The following is a 20403-nucleotide window of genomic DNA, read 5'->3' as shown; positions in this document are numbered from 1 at the left end:
ACAAAACAACAACAACAAAAAATTGATTTAATTACATTCAATTTCTGCCAATATGTCCCTGTTGATCCTCCATACAGGAACTTTAAAAGGTTCAGTGTGAAGGCTGTAGTGGCATCTATTGGTGCGGCTGCTGTGGTGGTCGACACGAAAATGTGAACGGTCCCATTTAGAGCCAGTGTTTGGTTTGTACGTTGGCGATCTCCATAGATGAGGACCTGCTCCATATGTAGATATAAACGGCTCATTTTAAGGCGACAAAAATGCAACAAATCTTATTTTCAGGTGATTATAAACAAATTAAAACATCATTATGAATATTACATACCATCTCTGCCAAAACTGGACCTTTAAAGGGAGAGTTCAGAGTGGGGTTGTATGAGATGCATATCCAAAGTCAGCATATTACATACAGTAGATGTCACACAGCACGCCCCCAGTTTGGAGAAGCAGATATGGAAACTAAAGCAATGTACTGCTGTGGACAGAGGCAGCAGCAAAACAAGTTTTAGCCAAAACTCCAACAAACAAAAAAAATCCATATCAGTTTAAGTAGAATATTTTCACTGCTTTACGTTAATGTCAGACAGCGATTTGCAACGGGAAAATGAAGCCATTATACAGTGGTGGAAAAAAGTTTTCGGACACCCTTAAAATTTTACACAATCTCAAATATTATCATGAAATATTTGTGGAAAAATCTTTTTTGTGTTTCAAAAGGTGTGGCTGCATTAGACAGATACAAACAAATACAAATTATATATTTTTGTTTATTGTTTACAAGAAAAACTAACAAAACTAAATTCTTGACAGTTTCAATATGTCAGTTCTCAACATTGTCGGTATCAAAGTCAACAAATAACAGAGAATGTGTTCAAAACTGAACAAAAAATAAATAAACCATCACATCATCAAATTAATATTTAGTAGTCCTGCCATTGGCACGTAGTAGAGCTCTAATCCTGGCTGGCATGTTCCCCACGAGCCTTTCACACTGTTGAGGGGTAATCTTGTCCCATTCTTCTTGAATTACTGCTTTTAATTCTTCTAAATTCTTTGGTTTATGCTTTGAAACAGACCTTTTGATAATCCACCACAGATTTTCAATGGGGCTCATGTCCGGGGATTGAGCTGGCCACTCTAAGACCTGGATACTGTGCTCCTGCAGCCAAGTTCTACTGGCCTTGGATGTGTGGCAAGGGGCATTATCTTGTTGAAACATCCAGTTTGTACCTCGACGGAACAATGCACGCGCAGAAGGGAGCATGTGGGTTTCAAGAATGGTACAATACTTGGTAGAATTCAATGTGCCATCACAGACAGTGAGATGACCAACACCAGCAGCACTCATGCATCCCCAAACCATGATACTGCCTCCACCATGCTTGACAGTAGGTACTGTACATGCTGGAGATAATGCTTCGCCTGGCCTTCTGCGTACCCTCACATTAGTAGGAGGGAGATAAAGCTGGAAACTGGACTCATCTGACCACAAAATCTTATTCCAATTCCTGTCCAGTTCTTGTGTGCCTGGGCCCAACGACGCCGGCTAACCTCTGTCTCTCATTGATCAGGGGCTTCTTGATAGCCTTGTAGGACCTTAAACCATGATCTAAAAGTTGGCCACATACAGTGTGGGTGGAACACTGGACACCAGTTTGGTTTGACCACTGCTGCTGAAGCTCCTGTGATGTCATTCGGCGGTTTTGCCTGCACATGCGGATCAGGATGCGGTCATTTCTTGCTGAAGAAACCCTTGGACGCCCAGATCTTGGTTTGTCTTCCAAGCTGTTGGTTCGTCTGTATTTCTGCAGAGTGTATCCAACTACTGAAGGACTGCATCTGCACTTCCTGGCTATCCGGTGGCAGCTGTACCCTTCCTGGCTGAGAATCTTTATCTTCAGGTGTGTTTCCTGCGTTAGGTTCCTTGTTTTAGCCATTTTTGTGTCTGAAGAACTTTCAAATGTGCTGGCTTTATGTAGACACGAAGCTTGGCAACAAAAATTGTGTCTTTTAATAAAAAGAACGACCTTCATCACTGGTACCAAAATGACCCAATACTCAAAATTTCTTATGTATTTTTATGGAACCAATCAATTTTAAGTTTTTAATGGCTTTTTTAGGATTTATTTAGTATTTTGGCTGTGACTGTACTAAAAGAAATTGCACTTGAAGACCTAAGAGTGATTCTTAATGCAATATTTCACAAATGCATGGGGTGTCCGAAAACTTTTTTCCACCACTGTATCCTTCCTTGTTCTGAACCAGATTCCATTGAGAAAAACAATGATTTAAGATCACTGAAAACAGGAGCTGCTTGTCGGCCACTGCTTCAACTTCTTATTTTGTTTGTGTTATTGTGTTACTTTGTTTTAAACGGTCACTTTGGATTCACCAAAGTCACAAAATAACACAGACTAACTAACTGGTTGAAGCAGCAGCAGACCAGCAGCTCCAGTGTTCAGTGAGCTAAAATTCCTGTTTTTGCTAATGGAGTCTGGTGTTTTTGACGAGAGCATAGATGGGGAACTGAAGCTGTTCAGTCGTAACAGGCTGTCTGACAGAGAGGTAAAGTAGTGAAAACACTCTCAATATAGCGTACACTTAAACTGATACTGATTGTTTTAGGTGGCAAAAATACATTTTGCTGCTGGCCCCGTGCACAGCAGTACATTTCTTAGCGTCTGTGTCAGACTGCTGTCTGCGTCTCCAAACTTGGGGCGTGCCAGCTGACACCTTCTGAATGTAAGACACTTACTATGGGCAAGTACCTTATACAACCTCACTTCAAAAAATCCAGTCTCTCTATGGCCTTTATTATTTCACAGCATTATATTCAACAAAACCCTCAGTAAACAGGTAAAGTATTGAGTGGGTGTGGAGGAGCGGGGTACGGTGTGGTGGAAAGCTCCCAGCATGCACTGTAACATGTTTAGAATCAAATGTGATCGCAAATGTTCCTAAGTTGATGCTCTTCTCCTCAAAGGAAGAAATAATCAGCAGCAAGTTTTCCAATCAGTGACATGTTTCATCAGTCACATCTCAGGAGACGAGATGCTTTGTGTGCAGCTCCTTGGAAATACCACACAACCACTCACTGACACATATCTGCAGTCATGACGCAAAATCCAAAGTTATCAGCCAACTTCGGGAACAACAGCTCCAACACTGACAAAGACTTTTACTGTTTGCATTTCCAGAGAAAATATGGTTAATGTCTAACTCAGTTAAAGTCAGTCAATCCCACTTGTTAGCTCATGCACACAGCACCATATTGCACCAATCTGGTTATACGGCCAATCATAATCAGCTGCAGTGTTTATTCAGGTAGTGTGCACACACACGTCTTACCTCCTTCTTACTTTATACTAATAAAATAATTAAGTCTGAATAGCACTGAGATATCTGACACACCCCCACACTTGATTCCTGTGAAATATCAGTTATGCGAACAGCGACATGTTCACACACTCGTGTGATTCTGAGGAAGAGAGCTACTTCAGAATTTAGAGCTGAGAGAAGAGGTCCATCTTGTCATGACAGGATGTTGAAGCCCACCCAACCCTCTCCACTGTGGTAATAATGAAACTGAACCTAAAGTGAAAGTTCCCCTTCACTCAAAAATGTGCTTATTTCCTCTAACATGTCTGACCTTGACTTCACTGACTTGTATCTGTGTAAAGTTAGTCATGAGAGGTGTTTTCACGTTCCTCTGCTGAAGGTTGTGATGTCCGTGAACTTCACTAAAATCTGGGATTCAAACATACACCGGGCAGCTACATTAGGTACAGCACTAATATGGAAACTAATCACTGTCTAAAGGCTGAGACACACCAAACTGACATTAAAAAAAAAACTAGGCTGAGTGTTGCGTAATCTCACTTTGCCTGTGTCTCGGCCAAAAAGCTGAACCTGAACACACCACAAAAACTACAGCCAACAGCCAACCAGCACGAACGTTCTGCACCTGTGTGAGATGAAATAACTCTCTGCACCAGCAGGTAGTCTGTATCAACACATTCTCACTCAGACCTCGTCACACATCGACGTGTGGTCATGGACCCTCCACATCCAGACACAATGTCCAAGGTACCCCTTAAATGCACTCTGTTCATACAACCACTCAAATTGACTTTTTTTCCTCCCCAGCTACTAACACACGTGGTTGGGTTCAGGAAAAAAGAACAGGGTTTGGCTCTATAATCTTACAGGATGCAAACACCGCTCTCCCAGGTGACAGTCAGTGCTTGTTGGACTCATCCACCACCCCTCCATCCACATTACTCCGACTTTTGCCACCTTAACGTTCATCCTTGTCCCGACATGTTTCCCCCTGACACCACCTAACACTGTTAAACAAATACAGCGACCAGCAGCGTATCATGCCAACTTCAAAGGACAGTTTTTTTTTGTCAGTGTCTCACATCGCAAGTCACTGACAAAGTGCCGGATTTCTACGACTTCAGAGAACCACGGGTCGAGACAAACACTCGGAGTACTAAGACCAAACACTGGAACTGTCACACAAAGGAAAAAAAATCTGGCACAGCAGGAAGGGACAACACGAGCCCTTCTTACACAGAGATGGTGCTACAGAGCTGCTATGAAGTCTCTTCTTCATGCCGCCTTTGCATTTTTACACAGAACCAAACAGCGGCGGCATCATGTTGCTCCAGTGTGTGATTTTAGAGAACATGCTGGCACTCTGAAAGCAAAAGAGGCGTGACGGGTGTGACATGTAACCCGACAGCGTCAGCCTCTAGTGTGACATAACACATACATTTATAAACAAAACAAGGATATAACATGACAGTAACAATCATTTACCGTCTCTGTTACACGGCGGCTGATCTCATCCTCTGCTCGGAGGGTAAGGAGCTCCAGGACCTCATTGTTTTCCCAGTTTGTGGACATTTTCGGCCGCTGCTCCTCTTTGAGTTAGCTGCTAACTGCTTTTAAAATCTCCCATGGACGGTGCACACATAACATGATGTCAAATGTCACACCCATGTCGTCCATGATCCCGTCATGCTGGCTGTCCCTTTTACACAGACGTATTCAGCGCTGTTACCACCTCAACGTGAGACAACTCTGAAATTCCCGCCTTGAACATGCAGTGTAAACAGAGCTACAGACTAAATACACCAGGAGAAGGAAGACAACGAGACACAGGTGCAACACGTTAGGGCGAGGCAGGCAATCACACAGGCGGGAAACCTCACAGGAAGTGGATCATAAATGAGACAAGAGGTAAGTGACCAAAATAAAACAGGAAACAGAAGACAAGCAAGAACTCAGGAAGAGTATTTCTTTAAGAGTTTTCTTTTTCTTTTTTTTTTTTTAAATACTTTTTATGTGGAAGAAACATGCTAAACAAAGTATTAGGGAATTAATTAGTATTTTTACATACTTCATGTATCTGGAGGGGGACTTTAATAACCACCTCCAGGTATGACAGCACTAAAACCAAAATAGTGAGTCAGTCTTTTATACGACTGTAATTAAACAGAACCATTACCTTTCTAATCATCTGACCAGAGTGCTTTTTGCACCATGAGTCACAGTCACCTGCAACTCAGTTTACTTTAACACACTCACACTGATGGAGCAGCCACTGGGAGCAATTTGGAGTTCAGTATCTTGCTCAAGGACACTTCAACATGCAGAGTGGGGGAGCCGGGGATTGTCACAGGATGTCTGCTGTGATTCTGAGATGTTTTGTAAAACCTGAGAAAAAAAAAGCCTCTGTTATAAACTGGAGGTGTGGAACTTATTATATGTGTGTGTTTACCAGGCAGGAAGGGCCTAACTTAAGACTCTGTCCAGCTGCATTGTGGGAAATGTAGGAGCCACAGTTTGACTCATTAGTGCAGTGCCTGATCAAAACGAACCTGTTTGGAACAGGCTGACTGCTCGGCCTCTGGTACTGCTGCTTGGAGATTTCGAGAGCGAAACATCATCATCCTAATACCTTCACACTGGACATGGACACTCCCTCTGGTCCTCAGTAATACACCTGCCATTACAGAGTTGCATCATCCAGCAATTCTTAAGTTAAGGCATCATTTGGGTTCAAAAGCTCAAACAAACATTTGATGGCCTCAGTGAAGTTCAACAAATGAAGTTGAGTAAAAAGCACAACATTTACCTCTGGGGTGTAGTGGAGTGGAGGTATAAAGCTGCATAAAATATGTAGAAATAATGAAGTACAAGTACCTGAAATTTGCACTTAAGTACAGTACTTAAATAAATGTACTTAGTGACAATTTTCCACAGCAAAATACCAAACATCTGCCTCATTCTTTCATTAAAAGTGTTTTTTTAATCATCAAGAAGTCTTAATTAAAAAACAACAGTTGTAAAATATCATCTTATAATCTAAAAAAAATTACTTTTGTCTCTTTGATCAAAGTTTGAGCACAGAAACATCCAAAACAGTCACAACACACAGTTTGACATTTTTCATGTTTTATTCAAACGTTTGAACAGAAATGATGAAGCTCTGCCTGAAATTACATGATACCTGCAAGAGCATCATCAGAGAACAACAGAAACATACATGAGCTTCTAATATGACAGTCAACAACAGTAAACACTCAGTGTCCAGTTTATTAGGTACAGCCAGCTGAAACTAATGCAGTCTGATACAACAGTCCTGTAATAAATCCTCCTTCATGAAGGTTATAATGTTCAGTTTGTGTTGACACTGATTTAGAGAGGTGTTTCTGTTATTCAGCCTGCACTCACTGATAGAAATGGGCTGGACAAAATAATAGAAACACCTGTCAGTGTCATGTGATACAATTCAACAGCAGCACAGCCTCCAAAATGATCCTGACGTTGAATCAACACCTCTCTAAATCAGTGTCAACACAAACTGAACATTATAACCTTCATGAAGGAGGATTTACTGCAGGACTGTTGTATCAGACTGCATTAGTTTGACTGTACCTAATAAAGTGGACACTGAGTGTATAGTTCAGTGTGTAACTGTAGCTGACAGACTCTGGCTTAGCACCTTAACAAATAAAAAGAAGCAGTACATGTTTGTCCCAATGATCAATATCAAAATAAACAATAAGTCCCATTATATTTCACTTTAGCTCCAAAATATTCACATTTCTTTGACAGCGTGACAGCAGGCTTTAGTTCAGTGAAGTCTCATGTTTCTGTTAATGTCCATGTGGAGCTCAGTTAGGACCTTTAACAACTACAAGCAGCAGGATCATATTTGGTAAATGGACTACATTTATATAGCACTTTATATCTTCCTCATTCATCCATTCACTCACTCACTCACTCACTCATTGACACACTGATGTCAGCCAGCTACCATGCAAGCTGCTGTCTGACCATCAGGAGCAATTTGGGCTTCAGTTTCTATGGAGCTGCATCTTATTTATCAGGTACTACAGTATAATGACCTCAACAACACTTGGACTTCACACTGTGCTGCCTGGAATTAAGTCAATCTAATAAAATTAGATAAAAATAATTAGAATATAAAAAGTAGAAGAAGAAAAGCAACACAGACATAAAATAGAGTACAAGAGGTCGTTGTTGACCTTGATGAGTCATTTTTTCCTCTTAAAGCCACACACACAGTGGAACTCAGTCACTATATACACGTTATACATCAGAGTTCAACACAAACTGTTAATTTAATTCTCACTGAACAGAATGATTCATTAATAATCAGTTCTGTCAGCATTAAAGGAAACTTCCTCTCTTCTGTTGTCACCTTGTTAACTCCAGTCTGTCTCTGTGTAACTGTCTCGTTCTTTATCAAAAGCAAAATTATATCAAAATGTCCATTTACAAACTCTCACACAACTCTTGCAGTACAATCAGTCTCATTTATCAAGTCAGATACTCAGTACTTATCAAACACATGCATTTTCCAGGGCGTCGGTGGCGTAGTGGATAGTGCTGGCGCCCCATGTACAGAGGTGATACGTTGATGCAGTGGCCATGGGTTCGATTCCAGCCTGCAGCCCTTTGCTGCATGTCACTCCCCACTCACTCTCTCCCCATTTCACACACTGTCCTGTCCATTAAAGGCAAAAAGCCCATAAAAATAATCTTTATAAAAAAAACACACACACATGCGTTTTCCCTAAAATGTTCTGATTTAAAATAGATCAGTGCAAACACTCTTGTGCACAGCCAAATAGCATTTCTGAGCACACGCATGTATATTTGAACTCTGCTCAAGCAATGCTTATATACACGCACATGTTCAGGGCTCACTACTTGTCGGCAGAAATATTTTATATTGAAATGTTTTTACCAAAAATGCATGTGTTTGAGAAATACTGAGCATACAGCTGGAGAAATGAGACTTGGATTATACTGCATGAGTTGTGTGAGATTTTATTTTGAAATAATTTTGCTGTTGATAAACGTGGTCCTCTTTTACTTCAATTCATGAGGAAGTTTTGCCTTTTTCTGGATTCTTTGTTAATCGTGGGGGCATGCGAGAAATACAATTTTTTCTTCATAAATTCAACGTTCACAGGTGAAGCACTGATAAACATATGGTCATTTTGTGGGTGAAGTAATAATTTAACTCTCAAACCACCTGAAATAAGTGAGGACAAGACAAAATATCCCAACTATCATACAGTCTGGTGGTGCTCACAGAATTTAACTCCATCAACATAGTTCACCTACGTCAGCAGCAAACTCCACAGCACATTTAGAGCCAGTTAGGTTTACACATTCTGTTCCCCTTGTGGGACCCGTGAACCTGCAGGAAGGAAAACAACAACAGGTATATTAAAGAAAATCCAGACTGACTTGATCCTACCCTGAGTGTAAATACCAACAGAATGATTCATGTCTGAGAAGATAAAACTGTCAAGACTCTAAACATGAGATACATATAAAGAATCTGTTGTGTTGTCTGCTCATCATCAACATGTGGATACAGTAAATTATTTAACTTACCTTTATTACGTTTTTGTGTAATGCAAATTATGATGACAACTGCAGCTAGAATGACGAGAACAACAGAAACTACAATACCAACAATTGATCCAATGGAGAGCCCTGAAACAGAAGCAAAAACATTACCATTAACCCTGAGAGTGTAACTGTACATCATCTCCATCAGACTGGACATCACAGTCTCCACAAAGAGAACAGCTGAAGGTGTGGATGCTCCTGAAATGTAAACTCTAAAGCTGTTAGCAGATAAAAACAGCAGTGGGATGAATGTCAGCAGGAACAGTGATGTCAGCATTAATCTTATGGACAGTTTCCTCCTGCTTGGCTGCACAGCTCACAGGTTGCTTCTGGTTTTGCTCTCAGTAGTGAGGAGGGTGATGTTGGAGCATCGTCCTCTTTCTGACACGTGTTGCTCATCAGGAGGAAGAATGTTTGAATCACTGTCCTGCCTCCTCCACTTCAGCCTGTTTACATCTGACTGCTGCTACACGGCTTCTCTACACCCTGAGCTCAGGCTCACAGGTACAAGTCAGTCATGGACTCTGGATTAACTCTTTGTTTTATCATACTTGTTGTTAGAGCTAATAAAGCTTTGTTCAAAGAAAATATGACACATCCAGCTGAACATGCAGCTGAGCTACGTTTATGTTTCACTGAGCAGGAAAAGTACAATTTACCTGAGTGTTTCCATTTTATCACACTTTATATAGTAACTAGTTACTTTGATCTCACACACAAAACATGTGATCGACTTCATAAAATAAAGTAATAAAAATAAAACATTTCTTTAACATTGTGGTCTGGTCTTGCATATATTTTGACTCACTGCTGGCTTCTCTGATGAACGTATCACACTAATGAACACACTCCCTAAATTAACACTATGAGCCTGCAGCAAAGACAGAGTTTGATACAGAATTCAGACAAAGTGATTTATTCTTTTATGAGAACATGAAGGAAGGAGGATCAAACTCAATCTGTGTAAAATCTGTTCATATGATTATTTCATTAATGTGACATGAAAAATCTAACTTTCGTGATATTTTGGACATAAAATAGGAAAACTTTTCCTGTTTTGTTTGAGAAGCTGTTAATCAAAGGAAACCAAAAATAAGTCTTATTTCTGATTTTTGATTTCATAGATTTCTACGTCTCTTCACTGAGCACATATTCAGAGGTTTAGTTTATTTGTTTTGCTGATTATCGTCTTTAAGATGGAAACAGGAATATGTCCGAGACTACAGGATTAAATTTAGCATATAGATGCTTAACGGTGCTCGTACACTGTCTGTGGTGCTGAATGAAACATTACATTAACAAGGATTTAAGATGGTACATAAACACACATGAAGTCAGAGGAACACCAGTGGTTATATTCCACACACAAAGAATATCTATCTATCTATCTATCTATCTATCTATCGATATAGATATATATTCTTTGTGTGTGGAATATATGCTGACAATAACCGATAAATGATCACGCCCAGAGCCGCCAGTGTCAACAACATTTTGTAGAGAGGGGGATAAGTGCTGTCCCATTCCTATTTGTAGCATCCGGAGCCCTTTCAGACTCTCACACTCAATCACTTACAGCTGACGTCAGTTAAGTCAGTGAGGGTTCAGGGCTTGAGTCTTTAGGGGCCGGATTGGAATTGGGCCAATCTCCGCTTTCACTTTGTGCAGCGCATTCTCGCATTTTGACAACATGGCAAGTGAGCCTGACGAACCTGAAGACCCACCCGCAAACCTTAAGTCCTCCGTTTGGGAACACTTTGGTTTCAGGGTAAAATACGAAGATGGAAATAAACAAGTGGACAAGACAAAAGCAGTGTGCCGACACTGCAGAACAGCGGTCGGGTATGTACTTGGAAACACGTCTAACATGCTAACGCATCTAAAGCAACACCACCCGAGTTTGAACGTTAACCGGCACGACTAGAAAAAGCAATCTGGTGCAAACTACTATATCGTCGTCGTTTAAAAAGAAAGAGCGTTTCCCTCACCATTGCGCTAAAGAAATAACCAACGCCATTGGAGTTGAGTAAAATTGTTTAAGCTGCACTTTAGATATAAGCATGTTTTGTTTACTGCACTTTAACAAAGTGGGAAAGCTAAGTAAGTTCCTAGTAAAACTGAATCTGAGCAGGCTTTAAAGCTGACCAGCTGCACTATACTTTTTATTTTAACTGAGTAAAACTGTTAAAGCAGAAATGTATATTTATATTTTTCAGTCAAAAAATGTGTTAAAAAAACAGCAGGATTTTATTTTTCACTTTAATATTTCTATTTTCATTCAAACAATGTGAAAAAGCAGGATTTTATATATATTTGTTTCATTCAAAAATTGTGTAAAAAGAGTTAACTGCTGTGATGGTATGTTTTAATAAGGTTACCAATAAGTAAAAGATATTTAATAGTTGTCTATTTTTTTCATTACTGTACCGAAAAAAAACGAAAAAAGATCGAATGTGTGTAAAGAATACGCACTTTGCAACAGTCTCTGATTCGGCGACAGACTTCACCCAGTGCATCGTGGGATAGATTCTTGCTCTCAGTGGGCTTCAGCTAATGGCTAGCAGCTAACAACAATAATTCATTTTAACATGGATTTATTGGTTTCATAAAGTCTCTAAAAAACACTTCAGTTCCAGGCTGGATTACAAAGCTTCTGAAAAGGATACGATCGCAGCAGATGTCATTTATAGTCAGTTTCTAGACCTCAGTGTTATATAGATATCTAAAAATAGTAAATAGGGTACTTTAATATTGAACTCTACATCACTGACCTCAGAGGTTAATGGCTGACTCTAACAGTCATTAGTGTTTCCACTTAGTCTTATTAAAATTTCATTTATTTATTTTTGGAGAAACATACTTCCTGCGGTGATGCTGCCACACACTTCTAGTGGGTCATTAGTGAAGATGAGAGGGATTACTTCTGTGTGAGAGTATTTTTAGGAAAATCCTGCAGAATTTATCTTTGACAGAAACTTCACCCACAAAATAACAAAAAACAAGTTTCACTTTAAGTTCAGTTTTAAATACTAAGTTCAGTTCAGTTTAGGACTAGAAGTTACACTCCCTTGATGAACACACTTGAGACTCTGAGTGGGAGTAATAGTGCCGCCTGAGGGTCCGAGTGGGAACCAAAGGGTCAAAGTTAGATGGACAGAAAGGTAGGAAAGAGCACAGGTAGATAGAAAAGTAAGAAGGAGCACAGGGAAGGCAGAGCTGAGGAGAGACGTCTGTGCAGACTGAACTCTCCCCCTCTGGACCGGGCCGTACACTCTGCCTCTCCCCACTCCCTCATTTTGATGATGGAAGAGAGAAGAAACTAACAGGAGAGAAACTTACCCAACTTTAATTGAGATGGAGTTTAACTAAAAATGTGTTTGTAAGGTGCTGAGCACACGACTGGATAAATGAGACCTGGATTATACTGCAGGAGTTGTGTGAGAGTTTATAGATAAATGTGCTGATATAGTTTTGCTACCCTGAAGAACAGAAGGAAACAACATCTGGGGACTAAATTTGCTCTTTAACATTCAGTACCAGATACGATGCCCCAGTATTTAATCTCATCAGCCTCTGAATCAAAGAACAGGTTTGTAAATATTAAATGTGACTGGTGATTTTCAGGAAAAGTGTTACTTCAGAAGCCAGAGCTCAATGTGTGTTTCAGTGCTAAAGGTGTCATGTTGCACTCCACTTCTCAGTGACCACAGTAACAATCACAGTGTGACTGTGTATCAGCCACAGCACATATAGCTGTTGTGTATAACTATAGTCATGTTACGCACAAATTAAATAAGTTATGATGCTCAAAAGGTGAATTCACACTCAACACAAAGTTCAGTTTTGTCTCCATTTCATCTGTGAATCTGACTGTTGGACTGTTTTTACACTTTGTGTTTATTCAGCACACTGACTGTGTGTGCACATGTCTGTTTGTGTTGATGATCTTTAAATGTTCTGCAAACTCCAGTTCTTTCTGTTATTTTTCCTCTGATCTCTGCAGATTAATGGAGTAGAGTCTGAGAGTCTGAAATCTTCCTTCAGACTGGTCTTTGTTCTAATTTGCAACACCCTGAGCTGACTCGCTTTGTGTTCAGTCTGTACACACATTAAAATTCATAAAAACCAATAACACATAAATAATATTTGTTTGAAAATTAAAATATCACTGACCATTCAAAGGCACAAATGTCTCAGCATAAATCTGATGGCTGATATCCTTCTGTGTGGCCACACAGCGATAGCGGTCAGTCTTGGTCACAGTTGTGTTGAGAGTGATGAAGAATCGGTGGTCTTCTTCTGAGACATGTGGCTCCTCAGCAGTAAGTTTGTTTCCAGCACTGTCCCTCCACTCTACTTCAGGTTGTGGATTACCATTAGCTTCACACCACAACAGTGCTCTGTCCTTTGTTGCATCAAGAATTGCAATGTTTGGTTTTGGAGCTGCACCTGTGGACAGAATGAAAACAACAGATTATCAAGGATAATCACAACATCCACAAATGGACATTTTTTCTTCCGTTCTTTGTCTGTCAATGTGGTTTACATCGTCAGAGAAAAACACAGAGGAATTGAGACAAATGGAAAAGCACAACAGGGCAAAACATTTAAAACATATTCCACTTTTTAACTTTTATAATCACTGCTTTAAAGTATTTTTGAATGATATCGGCCAGACTTCACATACATGTGACGGGGGGGGGGGGACGTCAACAAAATCAGGACTCACCTGGGATGTTTTCAGGTGTTCTGTCTTTTAACGTTATAAAACGCGGAGGTTGCACGCGACCCTGAATTTATACGTAAAAATAATAAATATACACACTACATGTTTACATGTTAACGGCAGAAGTCATCACAGACATATTACACCTCATCTGAAACCTTAAATGTTCGTTTTTACAACGGATTTAAGAATCTGATTACAGGATTTACGACATCAGAACAGTGACGTCTTACTTTACGGCAGTAAACAGTTAGCAGCTTAGCTGTTATCCTGTCTAGCCGCAGTTAAAATGTATTTATAGGTATAAAAACAGACATTTATAGACAAACAGGAGCTCGTTTTAAACAACAAAATCACACCGATTCAATTTGCCTCGTTTACGTTCAACCGGAAGTAAAAATAACGTGAATAAAAGTCGATTGTGTCCCTCGTTTAGTTTTAGCGCCGCTCGTCAAACTTCCAAAACAACGTATTTTCAGTCCATTTAAAGTATTGACAAAAGATTTGACCAATCATGTTCAGTCTCTCTGAAATCAGGAAACGCCCCGAAAACACATAAACCAATCAGCATCTTTCTACGACATAAAGGGACGAAACTAACGGACTTTTAACTCTATCAACCAATCAGAGGAGAGCATTCTTAACTGTGTTTTATTGAGAGCTGGTTTCATCCAATGGGAAGTCAGCACCGTGAAAACACGGTGAGTTTGGAGCCACTTAAATTACCTGCCTGACCATATATGGAAGTTACTGTATGTGGACTTCCTGTGGTAGTGGGACACCCACATAACAGAGAAACTTTATTTATATGTTTATGGAGGCGAGATTCAATGATAATAAATATGTAAATCTTTATTTAAATATTAAAAACATCTTTTTATAGTCACATTTAACACTTAGGGACATTTTTTCAGAATCATAAAGAGATTTATTTTCATCATTTGCTAACTTTGAAAAAGTTTTACAGAGCTCTGGAGTCCTCTGCTGGAGATGCTCTGTACTGCACTTTCTAAAATATCTCACACACACTTCTGTCAATCAACCTCAAATTTGGTACACACATTACAGACAAGTTGAGGGACAGATCCTGTGAATTTCAACCTGATGGCTCTTATTAGGACTGATTTACTGTATTTAAAATATGAAGTTAAAGGGTAAAAAACAAGAGAACTTCTATTATTTTATATTTAATATTTTACATATTGAACTCTGTCAGAGTCTGAAGTGAGATCAACACACCTGATGAAACCTACTGAGTGTTTGTTTTACAGTGATGTAATTTACATGTATCAGCTCCTCATGGTCCTGGTATTATACAGTTTAACATGTGAAGGTATTAAGAGACACAAATGCACATAATCAAAATGACCCTCAAGAGGTTAAGACACGATCTGAAAGGCAAAACAAAACACATGTTAGAGTTCTTGTGTGACATCATCAACTTTTCAGACAGGTGAAATAAATTCTGTTTCTATGTTCACTGTACAGTTTTTTTCCATCTAGTTCTGATTGACATTCACAGACCTGACTGGTTTGTGTCCTGGACAGTTTAAAGTCATTTGTTTGACACAAACTTACGAGTGTGCACACTCAGATTTTATCTCCTATAGACTGCTGACATTTCACAAAATGAGAGGACATCTTTTTTGTAAGAAAGAACTCACCAACAACAAGCTTAATGTGGAATGTTTGACGTTCAGGAAAAACACAGGTGTAGTTTCCATTGTCAGCCATCTTTGTATTTCTGATGATGATGGAGGCGTTGCCATGTTTCAGTTCTTGTGGAAAATGAGAGACTCGACCTTTAAACCCGTCATCCTGAGATCCAAAGCTGGGACTGTGTTTGCCTTTTTCGTACAGGAACACCTCCTTCTGTTTTTCATTATTCTGAGCAACTTTATACCAATAAAAGTATTCTTGTTCAATGTTCTGCTTGGTGCTGAGGGAACAGGGTAACAAAGCATTTCCATCTTGTTTCACTGGGACGACCACTGGCTCTGGAAGATACAAACATGTATTAATCAGTGTGTTTACATGCAGAGTAATTCATTTAAGACAGACATGTTAAAGTTTGTTGTTATAACAAAATATAAACTCACCCTTTAGTATGACTAGAAATGCAGACTGCATATTTTCACAAGATATATTTATAATTTCTTATCCTGAGTTTTTATCTTTTATATTTCTCTCTTTTCTAAATCTATTTTTTTCACACCTGTTCAGAAGAACGTCACACTCACTAATAATTTATAACATCTTTCTATCTTTTCTCTTTTTTCCAAGTGATGACAAACATCCACACATTTGACAGAGGAAGAATTTTCTGTGGTTCTTGTTTTATTATTTAATACATTATTATTTCTTTATTATTATTATTATTATTATTATTATTATTATTATTATTATTATTATATCCTCCTAAATAAAAACTCAGTGACTTTTAGGCAGTGGACACACAGATCTTATATTCCATCACAAATATCTCCACTACATCTCAGAGGTAAATATTGTTTAATACAAACATTATAGACCATGATGCATTGCTGTAGATTAAACCAGCCAACAGGATATAAGGGAGTTAAAATGAGCACAACCTTAAACATCGACAGCAGCAAAATGACACGAACACATTAATGCAGCAGTAAAATGAATCCAGAAACATCAGATAGAAGGAAAACACTGACAGCATGAAACAGTTCACTGCACAAAAACTTCATTGGTCAATACCTTCAAAAAGCAGTGCGATATCACAGTTTAAGTGTTGGTGATAAAGTTCTGAAAATAATCTCACATCATTCTGCTGATTTCAGGAATATTGTCAAATATTTTGGTGACATTTGGTTAAAATAATATGAAACAGAAAATGTTGTGCACACAGTACAAATTACAGCAAGATAATAAATATCACTGTGAGCTAACTGTTAAACCAATCTGAACACCATTTGAAACATGTGACATCTAGTATCCACAGAATGTTTGTGGCAACGATGGTTGCATTTAGATGAAGACTTTTAGAGATATAAATGTGAATAAATTTTACATATTATTAAAAATATAGAGTGAAGGACTTCTGAATTGACTACAGGTTGCAGCACGAGAAGTTTTGACGCAATTCAGTGGATGTGCTGAAAAACTTTCAGCTCTGCAGGACACACTGGTGATTTTGTATGATTTTGCTAATGAAAGTAAACACTGTGAAATGTCTTGAAATTTAAATTTAATGTAATAAGCCACGCCTCTTTAAACAATCATTTTCAAATTTTTTCGACTGAGACATGACCCTAGATGATGCAAACCAAGTTTCATACAAATATCTCTGGCTGATTATGAGATATCAACGTTTTGCGTGTGTAGCGCCCCCTATTGGTCGATTTGAATCAAACTTTTGTGATGACGGTTCAGGAGTAAACTTTTATGTGTTGAGCCACGCCCCCTCTAAAGCTCATTGGTCAATATCATCAAAACGCAATGATCTATCAAAAAGTCTTAAATAACTTTTGAAGCACTTCATCCCGTAATGATCCACAAAAGTTTGGAACAAATCGGACCTACGCCTTAGGAGGAGATGTCAAAAATGTGTTTTTCAAAAAAATTCAACATGTCGGACAATCTAGTGGGCGGACCTTGAGATTTCTTGAGGCTTTCTTAGAACCCATTCACCTGAACATGTGTGTTGAATTGAATCCCCTTAATTATAGCGCCCCCATCTGGCCTATTGGCATTATCTTTCTTGAGCACCATTTGCAAACTTCCAATCACTGGTGAAAATAATAATAATGCTAATAATAAATAATAATAATAATAATAATAATAATAATGCACAAACACAATAGGGTATTTGTCCTTCGGACTTGAACCTCTAATCAGGTCTTGGCCGATGAAGCTGATGTGATTCTTTCTCAGCCTTTCTCTCTGCATGTTGTGGCGCTCTAATTTCTTTCTCACTTCTGTTTTACTTCCTGTTCAGACACAAACAACAAACATCTCTGCCACAATATAGGAGACAGTGGGCCTCATGCAGGAAGTGATACACCAACAAATGTTCAGTTATTTTTGTTTGTATCTACATTTTGTTCTTATTGTTTTAAGTGCCCACTGATTTCAAGGATTCACAATTTGTTTTCTTATTATTGCTCTTTTCTTAAATGAGAGAAAATGTTCTGATGGAGAGAACTCTGACCAAAATAAGAGAAACATGTAGTTTTCACAGTCCATAGATTGATTGTCTAGAAGGAAACATGTAAAAACATGTCAAAAAAACATATCGGCTACAAGTGCAGCTGAGATGATTAGTTGATTCATTAAACAATTAATTGTTTCATTCCTTAAAATCAGTTTTCATGTAAAAACGTTTCATGGTTTCACAAATAAGAGGACTTGCTGCTTTTTCTTTTAATTCTTTTGATTTATAAAAATGATTTTAAATTTCCTGCACTGACTTTTACTTTTAATACATTTTCATGATTTTACTTCAGCATATTTTCAATGCATGACTTTGACTAGTAACAGAGTATTTTCACAGTGTGGTATGAGTACTTTTACTTTAGTAAAGGATGTAAATACTTCCTCCATCACTGCTGCTGACACACATTTAAAGCATCACAGATGAATTCCTGTAACACCAGTACTGACACTCTGGAAAATCACGTTTACTTGGTTAATTTCACAGTGAGTCAGTTTTACTATGCGGACGTTCTTCTTCCTCTTACAGCCTGTTTTTGGTGGCATCTCTCCAGGTCTTGGTCATGTGCCAGAGTCTTTGCACAACACCTGCCCTTATACAGTGTTTAGGGGGCGTTACCTATGCTAATAGGTTACTATGATAAAGTCAGATTCATCATTCAGCACAGCTGGGTAACATCAGGTCTGGATAGTTAAGACTGTATTTGTACATCTGGAGCTGACTTCTCTTATATTTTCTCTTAACAGAAGATTAAGAGAAAATATAAGAGAAATTTAAGGGATTGTTGCTGCATGAGGCCAAATGTGTCAGTGTTGTTCCACTGCCCCCAACATGTCCAAAAATCAGTTCATATAGGTTAACACCACTGCTCTCCATGAGCAAAGAGGCAGACTGTAGAAAACTCTCTGAGCACCTGTTGGTGTGACAGCTCTTATCATTTATCTGACAATGTCTCCTCACCCACATACACAAGTGTAACCACACAAACAGGAACTGCTACTGCGTTTAAGAGAAAAAACAGAGTGTGCGTGAGAGAGAGTAAGTGTATCATAATAATAATAATAATAACAATGGAGAGAGGAGAGGGAGGGAAATGTTGTCTCAGAAATCAACAGTACACTGAGCCAAACTCACAGCACAAGCCTTCACCTGCCTGAGTCAGTAACACCTGAACTCCACCTGCAGTGACTGAGAGATCAGGAAAACTAGTTCACCAGCCAACAGAGAAGATCAAACAGATACCTGCTGAAATCTGTCTCTATTATACAGTCTGTGGTTGGGAAGTGAGTTATTGCATTTCATCACTTTGTGATCACTTTTCTAACAAATGTTTCAAACTGGACAATAAAGCTGAACATTTTAGGGAAACAGGCCAAAAGAAGATCCTGCACCAGGAAAAGATGTAAAGCAACAGACTAAATGTTTTATTCTCCATATAAGGTTTATCTCAGTGTTCATACACAGCTGTATCTGTATCTGAGTACATAAGAAACACAACTACACTTCACAAAAACTCTGCTTCTGTTTTATTGTTTTTTACTTTATCCTATAAAAAAATTAAGCAATTAACTATTGTCAGGTTTTAGAAGAAGGAGAGTTTCTAGGAAACAGCTGTGTCTGTATCGCCCCCCCTGAAGAGTTTCTCGGAAATGTAACCTACACTTCATCATAACAGGATGGAGAAGACACCCGCCCACACACACACACACACACACACACACACACACACACACACACAGTTGCAGCAGTGATGACGCGGCTCCTGCGACACTAGTCTAACACACGGCTGTAATCAATCAGAAGGATGCTGTCATCGATTCTATCAACACTATTGATCAGTGCTGATTATGAGGACATATGACACACATACTGACAGCTGATGACACAGCTGCAGGTGCTGATGTTAAACAGCTGACACACCTCAGTAATATTCTGTCTCCTGCATGTTCACACATTCTTCACACATTTAAATCTCATTTCATTACAACTGTAAAATACACTTCAGTCTGAATATCAGTTTTCTCACCGTTTCCATCAGCAGACGTGATTCCACACCGAGTCAGGAGACAGAGACACACGACAGGAAGCAGCTCCATAGCTCTTGATGTCTTCTGAAGACAGCATCACTTCAGCATCTCAGTCTCTATATAACCGAGCCGGAGCCACTCCTAACAGCGGGATTGGCTGAGCACCAACACTTTCGGTTTGCAGGCTTCAGCAAGCTGCAACAACAGAAACACTTCCTGCACTAATCCTTCACAATAAAAGCCTCATCTCCACAGTAACCATGACTCAGGAATTCTGCACCAAAGGTGCTCAGATTGTGTTCAAATGCAAAAAGCGTTTCATCTTCACACTAACATTAAAGCTGTGTATTAAATACAAACTACATGACCTCAAATCCAGCTATAATGTTCACTGCACAGTTTTTCCTTTGTTGTTAATGCACAAATGTCTGTGCTTCTCCTGACCTGGACTTTATCAACACAAGGAAAATCTTTCCGGTTCAGTTTCTCCAGAACAAAAGCAA

The 20403-nt window shown here is 39.0% G+C and overlaps 1 protein-coding gene across 1 annotated transcript; it reads right to left on the bottom strand.

Annotated features, from left to right (window-relative positions):
* Positions 1–6448: 6448 nt before the first annotated feature.
* LOC117256685 (butyrophilin subfamily 2 member A2-like) lies at positions 6449–20091 on the bottom strand. The gene is made up of 5 exons (XM_078171718.1): positions 19900–20091; positions 15355–15687; positions 13138–13413; positions 8947–9048; positions 6449–8746 (listed from the first exon to the last, which is right to left on the bottom strand). Exons 1-5 carry the CDS (start codon positions 19967–19969, stop codon positions 8712–8714), a joined length of 816 nt encoding a protein of 271 aa, XP_078027844.1. The 5' UTR covers positions 19970–20091; the 3' UTR covers positions 6449–8711.
* Positions 20092–20403: the final 312 nt, after the last annotated feature.

The sequence above is a fragment of the Epinephelus lanceolatus genome, chromosome 1 (assembly GCF_041903045.1).
Source record: "Epinephelus lanceolatus isolate andai-2023 chromosome 1, ASM4190304v1, whole genome shotgun sequence".
Taxonomy (NCBI): domain Eukaryota; kingdom Metazoa; phylum Chordata; class Actinopteri; order Perciformes; family Serranidae; genus Epinephelus; species Epinephelus lanceolatus.
This window is presented reverse-complemented; position numbering and strand designations above follow the sequence as displayed.

Bases quoted from the DNA above. Each gene is read 5' to 3' on its own strand.
- LOC117256685 (XM_078171718.1), bottom strand. From the start codon at position 19,969: ATGGAGCTGCTTCCTGTCGTGTGTCTCTGTCTCCTGACTCGGTGTGGA. The intron at 13,414-15,354 runs GTGAGTTCTTTC...TTCTGTCCACAG, and splicing joins CCACATTAAGCTTGTTGTTG to GTGCAGCTCCAAAACCAAAC. The intron at 8,747-8,946 runs GTAAGTTAAATA...TCCTTCCTGCAG, and splicing joins TACACAAAAACGTAATAAAG to GTTCACGGGTCCCACAAGGG.